Source organism: Phocoena sinus, chromosome 1 (assembly GCF_008692025.1).
Source record: "Phocoena sinus isolate mPhoSin1 chromosome 1, mPhoSin1.pri, whole genome shotgun sequence".
Taxonomy (NCBI): domain Eukaryota; kingdom Metazoa; phylum Chordata; class Mammalia; order Artiodactyla; family Phocoenidae; genus Phocoena; species Phocoena sinus.
In genome coordinates, this window is record NC_045763.1 from 159,104,256 (window position 1) to 159,123,012 (window position 18,757).

Below are 18,757 nucleotides of genomic sequence, written 5' to 3' on the forward strand. Positions count from 1 at the left end.
AATGAACAAATAGTTCACCAGACGGGAAATAGAAATAGAACTTGAATATATGGAAAGATGCTCAAACTTTTTCATGATAAAGGAAATGCAGATTAAAACTGCATCAACGTACCATTTTTCATCCATCGACTGACAATATCCAAATGTATGACAACACATCATGTTGGGAAGGCTATGAAAAAAGAAGAGATCTCATACATTGCTGGTGAGAAGGTATATTGTTGCAACTGCTATAGAGAACAATTTAGCAGTATCTACAAAAATTACAAATGCATATACTCTATGACTCAACAATTCCACTTTTAGGAATACTCAAAAGTAGAAAATAATATATGTTCAGAGTTGCTCATTATAACTTTGATTGTAATGGCAAAGGATAAAAACAAATATTTATTAACAGGTTACTTGTTAAATTATGGTTCCTCCATAATTTGTAATAATATGTAAAATAATATGAAAGATTAATGAGAATATTTAAAGTTCTCTAAGACATAACTTTAAGTGAAGAATATAATGTTCAAAAGTGCATTTAGCACACTAGTATTTATATAAAAAGGAGAAAAATAACACTGGTTATGCACAAGAATTTTATAGAAATACAAAAAAACTTACCAATAGTAGTTACTTGCAGGGTGTATTAGACTTGTGGGAACTGAGTGATGAAGTACAGGGTGGGAGGGGCAATTTTCACTGTATTTTTAATATAATTTATTTTTATAATAAATTGTCTATTCAAGAAGAAAACAATAAAAAAATTAGCTCTACATCTATTGAAATGGGTATGGTGTATTAAGTGACAAAAGCACATTATAAATAACATGAATAGTGTACTCTCATTTTTGTAAAAAGTGTATGAGTGTGTGGGGAGGCTGCTGTGTCTGTGGGTATAGAAAAAGACATATAAGCATTCGTACAAAGTTTTAACATTAGTTACCTCAGGAGTGTAGAGGATGTTATTAATTCTTTGGACAGTTTCTCTTGTTAAAAACAGCATGTATTACTTTTGATATTTTAAACTGAGATATACGAAATTTCAAAAACAAATAAAAACATTTTTTGGTTATGTTTTGCCACAACTAAAAATTTGTCCAAAGTGTCAAGAAATGCAACCACATTTTATTTCGTAGGTTATCATATGGATATACGATCCAGAAAACGCAGACCCTAGTGAATTGCTATGGAATGCAAATGAACCTTCCCTAGTAGGTGGAAACATTATTATTATCATAGATAAAATAATACGCTACATTTCTCTTTTAAGGGCTGTGAATAATTTATATTAAGCAGCCTAGAACTAAATACATTTTAATAATCCATTAAATTTAGTTTAGTCATTATAGTGATTTTGAACTTGTGCTCGATTTCTACAATTATAAATCTTTCTTTAGAATTCTTACTGAGTATTCTCTGTATTTTCTATGACTTCATTATTCACAAAGAGGCTGACCATTAAAATGCTTTAAAGATGTTTCTTGAGTATCTTTGTTGAAGTCATCCTTCAAAAATCTGTCTAGTCCTTTACTGAATCCTTTACCACTTGAGACTAATGATTTTCCTAAAAGTGCAGCCCAGTGAATAAATGTCCTTTCTTTTATCTGTTACAAATTTACCTCTCAAGATTCAAGTTCTGTCTTCTGTTACAATCAAAATGTATAGAAGAGAAATGTAAAATGAGAAGTTTTAGTTTCTTATGGGATTCTTTATGTCTTAATGAGTCAAGATATGATTTTTTAATAGCATACTGTCATGCCTCATGGTAATCAAATTCACAAGAGATGGACTGATAAAATGAATCAATTAATTGTTTTATTTGGCAATAAACTTTAGAGGGAATAAAATATATTAATGGTAATTAAATACTTTAAGTGTTACTTAATTTCTAATCTTTTAAGTGAAAATATGCACAATTTAACATTATTTAGTTCATGCTAAATAATCATACCTAATACTTTACTTTTTTTCTTTTTAATTTCCATGTTTATTCATGATCATGTCATTTCCTTAAAAGATTTCTCCATTACAAACAACATAGACTCTTTTTTTTCTCAATTAATGCATTTATTCATCCTTTTAATCCATACATTTTTATTGTGGGAAAATATACATAATATAAAATCTACCATTTCAAACATTCTTATGAGTACAATTCAGAGACATTAAGTAAATTTCCTTTTTTAAAATTTTTATTGAAATATAGTTGATTTACAATTTTATGTTAGTTTCAGGTGTACAGCAAAGTGACTAAAATATATGTATATATTTCCATTTGGTAATCATAAGTTGGTTTTATATATCTGTGAGTCTATTTCTGTTTTGTGTATAAGTTCAGTGTATCTTATTTTTAGATTTCACATATAAGCAATAGCATATGATATTTCTCTTTCTCTGTCTTACTTCACTTAGTATGATAATCTCTATGTCCATCCATCTTGCTGCACATGGCATTATTTCATTCTTTTTTATGGCTGAATAATATTCCATTGTGTATAAATACCAAATCTTTTTATCCATTCATCTATCAATGGACACTTACATTGTTTCCATGTCTTGGCTATTGTAAATAGTGCTGCTATGAATATTTAAGTGTGTGTATATATATATATATATATATACATTTTTATTTTGAGGTAGGTTCCCTCTATGCCCACTTTCTGGAGAGTTTTTATCATAAATGGGTGTTGAATTTTGTCAAAAGCTTTTTCTGCATCTATTGAGATGATCATATGGTTTTTCTTCTTCAAATTGTCGATATGGTGTATCACATTGATTGATTTGTGTATATTGAAGAATCCTTGCATCACTGGGATAAATCCCACATGATCATGGTGTATGATCCTTTTAACGTGTTGTTGGATTCTGTTTACTAGTATTTTGTTGAGGATTTTGGCATCTGTATTCATCAGTGATATTGGTCTGACATTCTTTTGTTGTAGTATCTTTGTCTGGTTTTAGTATCAGGGTGATAGTGGCCTTATAGAATGAGTTTGGGAGTGTTCCTTCCTCTGCAATTTTTTGGAAGAGTTTGAGAAGGATGGGTGTTAGCTCTTCTCTAAATGTTTGATGGAATTCACCTGTGAAGCCATCTGGTCCTGAACTTTTGTTTGTTGGAAGATTTTAAATCACAGTTTCAATTTCATTACTTGTGACTGGTCTGTTCATATTTTCTATTTCTTCCTGGTTCAGTCTTGGAAGGTTATACCTTTCTAAAAATTTGTCCAGTTCTTCCAGGTTGTCCATTTTATTGGCATAGGGTTGCTTGTAGTGGTCTCTAAGGATGCTTTGTATTTCTGTGGTGTCTGTTGTAACTACACCTTTTCCTTTTCCAAATTTATTGAGTCCTCTCCCTCTTTTTTTTTTTTTCTGTGGTACACGGGCCTCTCACCGTTGTGGCCTCTCCTATTGCAGAGCACAAGCACCGGACGCTCAAGCTCAGCGGCCATGGCTCATGGGCCCAGCCGTTCTGCGGCATGTGGGATCCTCCCAGACCGGGGCACGAACCCGTGTCCCCTGCATTGGCAGGCGGACTCTCAACCACTGCGCCACCAGGGACGCCCGTCCCTCTTTTTCTTGATGAGTCTGGCTAATGGTTTATCAATTTTGTTTATCTTCTCAAAGAACCAGATTTTAGTTTTATTGATCTTTGCAGTTGTTTCCTTTGTTTCTATTTCATTTATTTCTGCTCTAATCTTTATGATTTCTTTCCTTCTACTAACTTTGGGTTTTGTTTGTTCTTCTTTCTCTAGTTCCTTTAGGTGTAAAGTTAGGTTGTTAACTTGAGATGTTTGTTGTTTCTTGATGTAGGATTGTACTGCTATAAACTTCCCTCTTAAAACTGCTTTTGCTGAATCCCATAGGTTTTAGATTGTCGTGTTTTCATTGTCATTTGTCTCTAGGTATTTTTTTATTTCCTGTTTGATTTCTTCAGTGATCTCTCAGTTATTTAGTAATGTATTGTTTAGCTTCCATGTCTTTGTGGGTTTTATGGGGTTTTTTTCCCTATAATTGATTTCCATTCTCATAGCGCTGTGGTCAGAAAAGTTGCTTGATATGATTTCCATTTCCTAAATTTACTGAGGCTTGATTTGTGCCCCAAGATATGATCTATCCTGTAGAATGTTCCATGCACTCTTGAGAATAAAGTGTAATCTGCTGTTTTTGGATGGAATGTCCTATAAATATTAATTAAATTAAATCTATCTGGTCTATTGTGGCCTTTAAAGCTTATATTTCCTTATTAATTTTCTGTTTGGATGATCTGTCCATTAGTGTAAGTGAGGTGTTAAAGTGCCCCACTATTGTTGCTGTTGACTTCCTCTTTTATAGCTGTTAGCAGTTGCCTTATATATTGAGGTGCTCCTAGTTTGGGTGCATATATATTTATAATTGTTATATCTTCTTGGATTGATCCCTTGATCATTACATAGTGTCCTTCCTTGTCTCTTGTAACGTTCTTTTTTTGTTTGTGGTACGCGGGCCTCTCACTGTTGTGGCCTCTCCCATTACAGAGCACAGGCTCCAGACATGCAGGCTCAGTGGCCATGGCTCACGGGCCTAGCCACTCCACGGCATGTGGGATCTTCCCAGACTGGGGCACGAACCCATGTCCCCTGTGTTGGCAGGTGGACTCTCAACCACTGGGCCACCAGGGAAGCCCTGTTCTTTATTTTAAAGTGTATTTTATCTGATATGAGTATTGCTACTCCAGCTTTCTTTTGATTGCCATTTGCATGGAATATCTTTTTCCATCCCCTCACTTTCAGTCTGTATGTGTCCCTAGGTCTGAAGTGGGTCTCTTGTATACAGCATATATATGGGTCTTTTGTGTCCATTCAGTGAGCCTGTGTCTTTTGTTTGGAGCATTTAATCCATTCATATTTAAGGTAATTATTGATATGTATGCTCCTATTACCATTTTCTTAATTGTTTTGGGTTTGTTTTTGTAGGTCCTTTTCATCTCTTGTGTTTCCCACTTAGAGAAGTTCCTTTAGCATTTGTTGTAGAGCTGGTTTGGTGGTGCTGAAATCTCTTAGCTTTTGCTTGTCTGTAAAGCTTTTGATTTCTCCATTGAATCTGAATGAGATCCTTGCCAGGTAGAGTAATCTTGGTTGTAGGTTCTTCCCTTTCATCACTTTAAGTAGATCATGCCACTCACTTCTGGCTTGTAGAGTTTCTGCTGAGAAATCAGCAGTTAACCTTATGGGAGTTCCCTTGTATGTTATTTGTCAATTTTCCCTTGCTGCTTTCAATAAAATTTCTTTGTCTTTAATTTTTGCCAATCTGATTACTATGTGTCTCGGCGTCTTTCTCCTTGGGTTTATCCTGTATGGGACTCACTATGCTTCCTGGACTTAGTTGGCTATTTCCTTTCCCATGTTAGGGAAGTTTTCGACTATAATCTCTTCAAATATTCTCTCAGGTCCTTTCTCTCTCTCTCCTCCTTCTGGGACCCCTATAATGCAAATGTTGTTGCGTTTAATGTTGTCCCAGATGTCTCTTAGGCTGTCTTCATTTCTTTTCATTCTTTTTTCTTTATTCTGTTCCACAGCAGTGAATGCTACCATTCTGTCTTCCAGGTCACTTATCCGTTCTTCTGCCTCAGTTATTCTGCTATTGATTCCTTCTAGTGTATTTTTAGTTCAGTTATTGTATTGTTCATCTCTGTTTGTTTGTTCTTGAATTCTTCTAGCTCTTTGTTAAATATTTCTTACATCTTCTCGATCTTTGCCTCCATTCTTTTTCCAAGGTCCTGGATCAGGTTCACTATCATTATTCTGAAATCTTTTTCTGGAAGGTTGCCTAGCTCCACTTTATTTAGTTGTTTTTCTGGTGTTTTATCTTGTTCCTTCATCTGGTACATAGCCGTCTGCCTTTTCATCTTGTCTATCTTTCTGTGAATGTGGTTTTTTTCTCATGTATCTTTTTGAGTTATAGTTTTCCCCAGATATATACCCAGGAGTGGGATTGCTGGATCATATTGTAACTCTATTTTTAGTTTTTTATGGAACCCCTGTACTGTTCTCCATAGTGGCTGCACTGATTTACATTCCCACCAACAGTGTAGGAGGGTTCCTTTTTCTTCACACCCTCTCCAGCATTTATTATTTGTAGACTTTTTAATGATGGCTGTTCTGACTGGTATGAGGTAATACTTCATTGTAGTTTTGATTTTCATTTCTCTAATAATTAGAGATTTTGGACATCTTTTCATGTGCCTGTTGGCCATCTGTATATCTTCTTTGGAGAAATGTCTATTCAAATCTTCTGCCCATTTTTTGATTAGGTTGTTTTTTTGATATTGAGCTGTTTGAGCTGACAAACAGCATAGACTTGAGTCTTAGACTATTAACATGACACACAAAGCCCTGAGTATCCCATCTCTGCCACTCTTCTCTGGCCTTAGCTCTCCACATGTCCTGTCTCCAGCAGCTGCACTCTGCTGTCTCCCTTTACACTTCTGCTCTTCTATGAGTCTGTGTCTCTGCTTATGCCATTCTCTCCACAGGAACTGCCCATTCCCTTTCCTCATCTAGTCATCTTTAAGTCTCAAGTCAGGTATTGCCTCCAAGATGCCTGCCATGACCAAATCAGGGATTTTGTTACATGAGTAGTTTGCAAGGATTATTGTAATATTGCAGTTTTGATAAATCATCCACAAAATAGCTCTGGCAAAATATAAATTATCTGTTTGGGCTTTTATCAACCAATAGATAATGTGCCTAACAGACACCCACATCCTAATTCTACCTCTGACTCCATTCTTCATTCTCTTCCTTAACCCTTTACTGTCCCTGAGTTTGAACTCAAAATAATCCCTTATGTTTAACTCATTTCTATACTTTATTTCGCCTTTGAACCTCAACCCACTTCTGTCTCACATCCCTATCTGAGCCTTACCCTTTCCCCAACACCCACACCAGGGAAAAGAGAACCAGCAGTAGCATGTGGCTCAGGGATGGGGTACAGGATAACTTATTTGTACATGTGGTTAAATAACTATTAAAAGGCTCAGGGTTTTAGTTTATTTGAGGTTTTTTTCCTTCACCATTTTAACTATGAATTACATCATAAAGAAAAAACCATAAAAGCTAAGTATCCAGTTTAGTGAATAATAATAAATAACTACTATCAAGTGATGAAACACTAACAATAGTACAGAAGGTCCCCATATTTTCCACCTCCATGAACATAATTTCTCCCTCCACAATAGAGGTGCTTGTATGGACATAATCCTTCCCTTCCCCTGGAGGTAACCATTATTCTGAATATTTTGTGATGATAATTGCTCTGTTTTCTTCTTTAGTTTACCACATGATTCCTAAACAATGCAGTTTAGTTGGTTTTATTTTTCTACTTTAAATAAATTGAATCATGCTTTATATACACTGCATATTGCTTTTTATTTTTGATCATAATTATATAAGATTTATCCATGTTATATATACCTATAGTTTGCTCATTTTCATTGTTGTATGTTATTCATTGTTTCAACACACCACACATTTTTTATCCATTCTAGAGTCAATGAATTTGGTGTTGGGTTTTGTTTTGTTTTGTTTTCAACAAGTGTTGGTTTCCTTTTTCAGCTTTATTGAAATATGATTGATCTTTAGCATTGTGTAAGTTTAAAGTATACATGTGTTGATTTAATATACTTATATATTGTGAAATGATTACCATAGTAGAGTTTTTAAGACCTCCATCACCTCACATAGTTATATTTTCTTTTTTGTGGTAAGAACATTTAAGACCTACTTTTTCAGCATCTTTCAAGTACTTTGATAGAGTATTGTTAACTATTTTCACTATGCTATAAATTAGATCCCCAGAACCTATTCATCTTATAATTGGAAGTTTATACCCTTTAACCAGTATCTCCCCATTTCACCCACTGCTCAGCCGCTTGCAACCACCATTCTACTGTTTCTATGAATTCAGCATTTTTAGATTCCACATGAAAGTGAGATCATACTGTATTTGTCCTTCTCTGTCTGACTTATTTCACTTAACATTTTTAGATATCACATCTTCTTTATCCAATCACCCACTGATGGACAGTTAGGCTTTTCCATATCTTGGCTATTGTAAATAATGCTGCAATAAGTATGAGAGTGAAGGTATCTCTTCAATAGATGTCCTGTTTTATTTTCCTTTGGATATACACCCAGAATTGGGATTGCTGGATCATATGATAGTTCTATTTTAAATTTTTGAGGACCTTCCATACTGTTTTCCATAATTTCTGTACCAACTTACATTCCCACCAACAGTGCACAAGAGTTCCCTTTTCTCCATATCCTTATCAACATTTGTTCTTTCTTATTTTTTCGATAATAGCCATCCTAAGTGGTGTGAGATGCTATCTTACTGTGGTTTTGACTTGCATTTCCCTTATAATTAGTGATGTTGAGCACATTTTCATGTACCTTTTGGCCATTTGTATGTCTTATTTAGGAAAATGCCTATTAATTCCTCTTCCCATTTTTCAATCAGAGTTTTTTCTTTTTTTGCTGTTGAGTTGTATATGTTCCTTACATACTTTGCATATAAACCCTTTATCAGATGTATGACTTGCAAATATTTTCTCCCTTTCCATAGGTTGCCTTTTTACTCTGTTGATTATTTCTTTGTTGTGCAGAAACTTTTTAATTTGATGTAGTTCCACTTACTTATTTTCACCTTTGTTGCTTGTGCTTTTGGTGTCATATTCATATCCAAAAAATCATTGCCAAGACCAATGTCCAAAAAGCTTTTCCCCTATATTCTTCTAGGAGTTTTACAGTTTCAGGTATTATGTTTAAATTTCTAATCCATTTAAAGTTAATTTTTGTGGTTGGTATAAGGTAGGCTTCCAATTTCATTCTTCTGTACATGATTATAAATTTTTCCAGCAACATTTATTGAACAGACTATCCTTTCCCTATTGAGTATTCCTGGCTGTCTTGTCAAATATTAGTTGACCATATATGCAAGTGTTTATTTCTTTGCTCTTGATTCTGTTCCTTGCTATGTGTGTCTATTTTAATGCCAGTACCATACTGTTTTGATTACTATAGTTTGAAATCAGAAAGTGTGATTGCTTCTGGCTCTGTTCTTCTTTCTCAGGATTTTCTTGACTATTTGAAGTCTATTGTGGTTCCATACAAATTTTAGGGTTATTTTTTCTACTCTTGTGAAAAAATGCCATTGAGATTTTGATAGGGATTATATTGAATTTATAGATGGCTCTGAGTAGCAGGGACATTTTAACAATATTAATTCTTCTGATCCATGAACATGGGATATTTTTCCATTTATTTGTGTCTTCTTAAATTTATTTCATCAAAGTCTTATAATTTTCTGTTTACAGATATTTCACCTCCTTGGTTAAATTTATCCCCAAGTACTTCATTTCTTTGATGCTATTGTGAATGGGATTGTTTCCTTTATTTCTTTTTCAAATAGCTCAATGTTAGTATATAGAAATGCAACTGATTTCTGCATGTTGATTTTGTATTCTGCAACTTTACTGAATTTGTTGACAAGTTCTAAGAGTTTTTGGTGGCTTCCTTAGGATTTTCTAAATATAAGATCATGTTATCTACAAAGACATTTTTATTTCCTTTTCAATTTGAATGATTTTTATTTCCTTTTCAATTTGAATGATTTTTATTTATTTATTTTTTCTTGCCTGGTTGTTCTGGCTAAGACATCCAGTACTGTGTGGAATAGGAGTGGTGAGATTGAGCACCCTTGTCTTCATCCTGACCTTAAAGCAAAAGTTTTTAACCTTTCCCCACTGAGTATGATGATAGCTATGGGCTTGTCATATATGGCTTTTATTATGTTGAGGTAGATTTCTTCTATACCCAATCCACTGAGCATTTGTATCAAGAAAGGATGTTGTGTTCTGTCAAATGCTTTCTCTGTGTGTATTGAGATTATCAAATGATTTTTGTCTTTCATCCTATTAATGTGATGTGTCATATTTATTGACTTGTATATGTTGAACCATCCTTGCAACCCAGGGATAAATCCCACTTGATCATTGTGTATGATCCTCTTGGTGTGCTGTTGAATTTGGTTTGCTAGTGTGTTGCTGAGAATTTTTACTGAGAATTTTTGCTGAGAATTCATCAGGGATATTGGCCTCAAGTTTTCTTTCCTGTAATGTTCCTATCTGGTTTTGGTATCAAGGTAATGCTGGCCTCATAAAATGAGTTGGGAAGTATTCCCTCCACCTCAATTTTTGGGAAGAGTTTCAGAAGTATTGGTATTAATTCTTTAAATGTTTGATAGAATTCACCAGTTAAACTATCTAGTCCAGGTTTTGTTGTTTCTTTCTTTTTTTTTGTTTTTTGCAGTACGTGGGCCTCTCACTGCTGTGGCCTCTCCCGTTGCAGAGCACAGGCTCTGGACACGCAGGCTCAGTGGCCATGGCTCATGGGCCCAGCTGTTCCATGGCATGTGGGATCCTCCCAGACCGGGGCACGAACCTGTGTTCCCTGCATCGGCAGGTGGACTCTCAACCACTGCGCCACCAGGGAAGTCCTGTTGTTTTTATTGGGAGATTTTTGCTTACTGATTAGGTCTTCTTACTCATTATTAGTCTGTTCACATTTCTATTTTTTCAGGATTCATTCTTAGTCGGTTGTATGTTTGTAGGAATCTGTACATTTCTTCTAGGTTATACAATTTTTTGGTATGTAATTGCTCACATTTTTCTCTTATGAGCCTTTGCATTTGTGTGGTATCAGTTGTAATGTCTCCTTTTTCATTTTTTATTTTATTTATTTGAGACTTTTGTCTTTTTTCTTAGCCTAGTTAAGAATGTGTCAATTTTGTTTATTTTTTCAAAAAGGCATTTCTTAGTTTTGTTGATTTTTTTTCTATTTCTATTCCGTACTTGATTTGTTTCTGCTCTGATCTTTATGATATCTTTCCTTCTGCTCACTTTAGGCTTAGTTTGCTTCTCTTTCTCTAGTTATTTGAGGTGTAAAGTTAGGTTGTTTATTTGAGACCTTTTTTTTTTTAATGTAGGCAAATATTGCATCCCTTTTAGTCTTGATTTTGATACATCCCATAAATTCTGTTATGTTGTGTTTATGTTTTCATTTGTCTTGAGGTATTTAAAAAATTTCCTTTGATCTCTTCTTTGACCCAATTATTGTTCAAGATTGTGCAGTTTAATTTGCATGTATTTGTGATTCTTCATATTTTCTAACTATTACTGATTTCTAGTTTCATTCAATTGTGGTTGGAAAAGATACTTGGAATGATATTTTTTAAAAATCAATTTGGACTTTTATTTATTTATTTTTGACTGTGTTGGGTCTTCACTTCTGTGTGAGGGCTTTATCTCATTGTGGCAAGCGGGGGCCACTCTTCATCATGGTGTGTGGGCCTCTCACTATTGCAGCCTCTCTTGTTGTGGAGCACGGGCTCCAGACGCGCAGGCTCAGTAGTTGTGGCTCACGGGCCTAGTTGCTCCGTGGCATGTAGGATCTTCCCAGACCAGGGCCCAAACCCATGTCCCACGCATTGGCAGGCAGATTCTCAACAACTGTGCCACCAGGGAAGCCCCCAGAATGATTTTAATCTTCTTAAATTTTTAAGACTTAAAAATTATTTTATGACCTCACATGTGATCTATCACTGGTAAGGGTAATTTTATAGGCAAATACAGAACAATATAACACTGTAATGGTGGTGCATGCATCACTTTTAACCCTCATATAAAAGTTAAAAGACAAAAATTTGTTAATAGATGAATAACACACAAAAAAGCTCTGACTACACGAACACAAAGGGGGCAGGTAGTAAAAGTGTAGTTTATTTATGTGATTGAAGTTGCTAACAACTTAAAATAGTTTTAACTATAAGATATTTTATGTAAGCCTCAAGTTACAAAAAACTAGTATATAGTTTCTATCAGGTATATTATTACAAAAGATAAAGAGAAGAAATCAAAGGAAAGCACTACAGAAATCATCAAATAACAAGGAAAACAGCAATAGGGAAAGAGAAGAGTAACACAACTGCAAGTCAGACCAAAAAATTAACAAAATGGCAATATTAAGACCTTATTTATCAATAAGTACTTAAATTCAAATGGATTAAACCCCCAATCAAAAGGCATAGAATGACTGAATGGATTTTTTAAAAAACATCCAGCAATATGCTGTCAACAAGCAACTCACTTTACATTTAAAAACACACATAGGAGAAAAGTGAAGGTATGAAAATAGATTCCATGCAGATTGTGAGAGAACTTTACTCTCCTCTGGGTGGTGAGATTATTTTCTTCTCTATTTATTCAACAAATATTTATAAATGCTGGTTTGGGAGGCAGAGCCTCGAGGCAGTAGTTCAGTTTTGGACATACTGGTTTGAAGTGCTTGTAAGTCAAGTAAGAGAGAAACACTCCCTGAAAAGGAGAAATTAGTCTAATGTTTCAAATGCTGCTGAAAAATCAATTAAGAAACAAAAAGATATTTATTAAATTTAGCAGCATGAATAAACATATATTGATGTTACAAGTAGAATACTTTTCTAAAAAGTATAAGAAGTTGGGCACTAGATAGTGAAATCTGCTAATGATAATTAATAGTAATAAAATAAATAGGCATATTCCTTTTAAAAATCATTTTGCTCAATTCATATCAAGAATTATTAAAGTGTTCATAACTTTTGATCCAGTAATCACATTTTCAAGAATTTAAGCAAAAGAAATAGTGCTAATGTAGAAAAGACTGTATCTGATAATGTCCATGGCAATAATATTTACAAAAGTGAAAAAATAAAGCTACCTAAATGTCCAATAGGGGAGTGTTAAGTAAGTAATGATAACTCACTCAATGGAGTATTATGCTGTCATTTAAAATGGTATATTATGCTGTCATTTAAAATGTCATTTTAAATGATATATAGACTTCAGGTTATATAACATGAATACATAACAGTAACCTACATTTGGTAAATCCTAAGAAAATATCCTAAATATGTTTTTTATACTTTTGATGATTTCTTTGTGGTAATTTTTTCCTATATTTATAAAACCATCTTTAATGACCATGAATTACCGTATTAATGGAGAAACATATGTTCTTAAGCTTGTTGACATAATTATCTTAACTTTATCTTAGTCTATCCTTTTTTCTATCATCTTGCTGTATAGGTTGCTTGCTGTATTTTATTTCCATCTTATTCTTTGCTACATTAAGAATGCTCCATTTAGTCTTTTCCTTTGCAGGTATATGAAGGATAGTTGTTTTTAAAATTCTGAATAGTGAATAAGATTTTTAGAAAGAAAATTTTAATGATCTATTATTTATCAAGTATTTACCAGGCAAGTCTATTTTTCTCTATCAAAATCATTAAACTTGTATTCTTCAAGGAAGCCTTCCCTGACCACCATTACTACTCTCAAAATATAGGTTAAATCCTCCTATTAGGCAATCCCGCAGTCCCAATAAATACACACTTACTGGTAATCATTACAGCAATCTCAAATGTTCCTTTGTGGGTGGTTGACATATTTCTAGGAAATTAAACAGGAGCAGTATTGAAGGACTCTAGACTGGCCCTCATTTATCTGATTTTTTTATTCTAGGGATTCCCCATAATGAAACTGTTGCCTCTATTCTAAAAGGACTTTATTAGGAATAATCCCAGTCAATTCAACATCCCCTTAAATCTCATGAGAAAAACAGGGAGAATGTCAGATCTATATTTATACTAACAGAATTTATCCTAGAGCCTCCACATATATTTGAAATATGCCTTGAAGGGTATGTTGTCTTGAAGTCAAGCTCATATAGAAATAATTTCAACAGATTAGTTTTAGAAACTCCATTTTGTATTTCATTGACATTAAAACTAAGGGTATTGAGGACCTTCAAGATGGCGAAGGAGTAGACATGGAGCTCACCTTCCTCCCCACAAATACATCAGAATTACATCTACATGTGGAACAACTCCTACAGAACACCGACTGAACACTGGCAGAAAACCTCAGACTTCCTAAAAGCCATGTGGCTGACAGAGACTTGGTGTTCCAGCTGGGTGTCAGGGCTGATCCTCTGAGGTGGAAGAGCCAAGTTCAGGACATTGGACCACCAGAGACCTCCCGGCACCATGTAATATCAATCAGCAAGAGCTCTCCCAGACATCTGTGTCTCAACGCTAAGACCCAGCTCCACTCAAAGACCAGCAAGCTCCAGTGCTGGACACCCCATGACCAACAACTGGCAAGACAGGAACACAACCCCACCCATTAGGAGAGAGGCTGTCTAAAGCCATAATAAGTTTACAGATGTCCCAATGCACACCACTGGACGTGATACTGCCCACCAGAAAGACAAGATCCAGCCTCCTCCACCAGAATACAGGCACCAGTTGCCTCCACCAGGAAGCCTGCACAACCCACAGAACCAACTTTACCCACTGGGGGCAGACACCAAAAACAACGGGAACTACAAACCTACAGCCTGCGAAAAGGAGACCCCAAACACAGTAAGTTAAACAAAATGAGAAGACAGAGAAATATGCAGCAGATGAAGGAGCAAGGTAAAAACCCACCAGACCAAACAAATGAAGGGGAAATAGGCAGTCTACCTGAAAAAAAATTCAGAGTAGAGATAGTAACGATGATCGAAAAATTGGAAATAGAATGGAGAAAATACAGGAAACATTTAACAAAGACCTAGAAGGACTACAGAGCAAACAATGATGAACAACAACAATAAATGAAATTTAAAATTCTCCAGAAGGAATCAATAGCAGAATAACTGAGGCAGAAGAACAGATAAGTGACCCTGGAAGATAAAATAGTGGGAATAACTATCACAGAGCAGAATAAAGAAAAAAAAATGAAAAGAATTGAGGACAGTCTCACAGACATCTTGGAAAACATTAAACACACAACATTCGCACTATAGGGGTCCCAGAAGAAGAAGAGAACAAGAAATGGTCTGAGCAAATATTAGAAGAGATTATAGTTGAAAACTTCCCTAACATGGAAAAGTAAATAATCAACCAAGTCAAGGAAGCGCAGAGAGTCCCAAACAAGATAAATCCAAGGAGAAACATGCCAAGACACATATTAATCAAACTATCAAAATTTAAATATAAAGAAAAAATATTAAAAGTAGCAACGGAAAAGCAACAAATAACATACAAGGGAATACCCATAAGGTTAACAGCTGATCTTTCAGCAGAAGCTCTGCAAACCAGAAGAGAGTGGCAGGACATATTTAAAGTGATGAAAGGGAAACTCTTCAACCAAGATTACTCTACCCAGCAAGGATCTCACTCAGAATCGATGGAGAAATTAAAACCTTTACAGACAAGCAAAAGCTAAGAGAATTCATCACCACCAAAGCAGCTTTACAAAAAATGCTAAAGGAACATCCCTAGGCAGGAAACAGAAGAGAAGTAAAAGATCTACAATAACAAACGCAAAACAATTAAGAAAATGGTAATGGGAACACACATATTGATATCTACCTTAAATGTAAATGGATTAAATGATCCAACCAAAAGACATTGACTGGCTGAATGGATACAAAAACAAGACCCTTATATACGCTGTCTACAAGAGACCCACTTCAGACCTAGAAACACATACAGACTGAAAGTGAGGGGATGGAAAAAGATATTCCATGCAAATGGAAATCAAAAGAAAGCTGGAGTAGCAACACTGATATCAGACAAAATACACTTTAAAATAAAGACTATTACAAGAGACAAAGGAGGACACTAGATAATGATCAAGGGGTCAGTCCAAGAAGAAGATATAACAATTCCTGCAGCAATGAGGCATTCCAACATAGGAGCACCTCAATACATAAGGCAAATGCTAACAGCCATGAAAGGGGAAATCGACAGTAACACAATAATAGTAGGGGACTTTCACCAATGGACAGATCAACCAAAACGAAAATAAATAAGGAAACACAAGCTTTAAATGATACATTAAACAAGATGGACTTAAATGATATTTATAGGACATTCCATCCAAAACCAACAGAATACACTTTCTTCTCAAGTACTCATGGAACATTCTCCAGGATAGATCATATCTTGGGTCACAAATCAAGCCTCAGTTACTTGAGGAAAATTGAAATCTTTCAAGTATCTTTTTCAACCACAACACTATGAGACTAAATATCACAGGAAAAGAACTGTAATAAATACAAACACATGGAGGCTAAATAATATGCTATTAAATGACCAAGAGATCACTGAAGAAATCAAAGAGCAAATCAAAAAATACCTAGAAACAAATGGCAATGAAACACGATGACCCAAAACCTAAGGAATGCAGCAAAAGCAGTTCTACGAGGGAAGTTTATAGCAATACATTCCTATCTCAAGAAACAAGAGAAATCTCAAATAAACAACCTAACTTTACGCCTAAAGCACTTAGAGAAAGGAGAACAAAAAAACAGTTAGCAGAAGGAAAGAAATCAGGTCAGAAATAAATGAAAAAGAAATGAAGGGAATGATAGCAAAGATCAATAAAATTAAAAGCTGGTTCTTTGAGAAGATAAACAAAATTGGTAAACCATTAGCCAGACTCATCAAGAAAAAAAGGGAGAAGATTCAAATCAACAGAATTAGAAATGAAAAAGAAGAAGTAACAACTGACACTGGAGAAATACAAAGGACCATGAGAGATTACTACAAGCAACTATATGCCAATGAAATGGACAGCCTGAAAGAAATGGACACATTCTTAGTAAAGCATAACCTTCCGAGACTGAACCAGGAAGAAATAGAAAATATAAACAGACCAATCACAAGCACTGAAATTGGAACTGTGATTAAAAGTCTTCCAACAAACAAAAGCCCAGGACCAGATGGATTCACAGGTGAATTCTATCAAACATTTAGAGAAGAGCTAACACCTATCCTTCTCAAACTCTTCCAAAATATAGCAGAGGGAGGAACACTCCAAAACTCATTCTATGAGGCCACCATCACCCTGATATCATAACCAGACAAAGATGTCACAAAAAAAGAAATGTACAAGCCAATATCACTGATGAACATAGATGCAAAACCCTCAACAAAATACTAGCAAACAGAATCCAACAGCACATTAAAAGGATCATACACCATGATCAAATGGGGTTTATCCCAAGAGTGCAAGTATTCTTCAATATATGCAAAACAATCAATGTGATAAACCATATTAACAAACTGAAGGAGAAAAGCCATATGATCATCTCAATAGATGGAGGAAAAGCTTTTGATGAAATTCAACAACCATTTATGATAAAAACTCTCCAGAAAGTAGCCATAAAGGGAACTTACCTCAACATAATAAAGGCCATATATGACAAACCCACAGCCAACATCATTCTCAATGGTGAAAAACTGAAACCATTTCCACTAAGATCAGGAGGAAGACAAGGTTGCCCACTCTCACCCCTATTATTCAACATAGTTTTGGAAGTTTTAGCCACAGCAATCAGAGAAGAAAAAGAAATAAAAGGAATCCAAATCAGAAAAGAAGTAAAACTGTCAGTGTTTGCAGATGACATGATACTATACATAGAGAATCCTAAAGATGCTACCAGAAAACTACTAGAGCTCATCAATGAATTTGGTAAAGCAGCAGGATACAAAATTAATGCACAGAAATCTCTTGCATTCCTATACACTAATGATGAAAATCTGAAACAGAAATTAAGGAAACACTCCCATTTACCATTGCAACAAAAAGAATAATATACCTAGGAGTGTAGGGCGTGGCCGGATAGCCATTACGCATGCACTAAGTATGCCGCTAGGGCGTATGCACCTAATATGCTAATCAGGTTTTGAAGCAGTGGCCTATCCAAAGTCCGGCTTGCGAAATGCGATAACCATACGGACGAATCAGGGACTTACACGAGTCCTTAAGCCCTTATATAAGCAGACAGGCTCGAGCGTACGGGGTCTTCCTTCCATCCGCCCGAAACCAAGCTGTACTCCAATAAAGTGTGATGCGAGAAGAATCTAGCGTGTGGTGATTCGTCATTCTGCTGGTCAGAAGCGGCTCGCCGCGAGTGGTGCCGAAACCCGGGAACCTGCGCGCCCCGCATGGAGGACCGATTCAGAACTCGACACACGGAGTGAACCGCCGTTAAGTAGTCCAGTTTAGGTATGTTTTTTGCTGCAATAGAGCCCGAGATTTTTATTTTCGCTTTCGTTCTCTTCGTAGCTGTCACACTTTTTGTCTGCGTGTGGCTACGGTGCCATCAGCCCGACCGAGTGTGTCTCCCCTGGCCATTAGATAGGTCAGAGATCTTCCCGCTTTAGCAAGTTGCTCATATATGAGAGTGAACTATGGGGAATAGTTCATCCACGGAACCAACCGTTGCATTCCATGAGCCCATCCAAGCCCTTCTGAACGATCGAGGACTTAAGATTTCACATAAAACTATTAGTAAACTGTTGCAGGATATTGATGGTGCCGCCCCATGGTTTGCGGTGTCTGGAAGCCTGACTGTTCCATCTTGGGAAAAACTGGGGAAGGACTTGGCTGATCGTCACAAAATGGGGGAGCTCTCTCGAGGCACGTTTCCGTTATGGAGAATGATACATTCGTGCTTAAGAGAAGGGAAATGCGAAGATATTGTACAGATGGGCCGTAAAGCTCTTAGCATACATCAAGATAGTGCGTCAGAAAGTGAAAATATAGGGACTACGGTAGATAGGCCTAAGAATCCTAGGAAAAAGAGAGAAAAACAAATAGAAAAATCGGATGCAACGCCAGGATTGTATCCACTCT

The 18,757-nt window shown here is 35.6% G+C and overlaps 1 protein-coding gene across 1 annotated transcript in view; it reads left to right on the forward strand.

Moving 5' to 3' along the window:
• Positions 1 to 18,757, forward strand: part of CATSPERE (catsper channel auxiliary subunit epsilon) — a 261,504-nt gene that overhangs the window by 71,306 nt on the left and 171,441 nt on the right. The window contains exon 7 of the mRNA XM_032606338.1: positions 1,128 to 1,202. Within this exon, the coding sequence (XP_032462229.1) occupies positions 1,128 to 1,202 (75 nt within the window). The remainder of the gene's footprint in view (positions 1 to 1,127; positions 1,203 to 18,757) is intronic.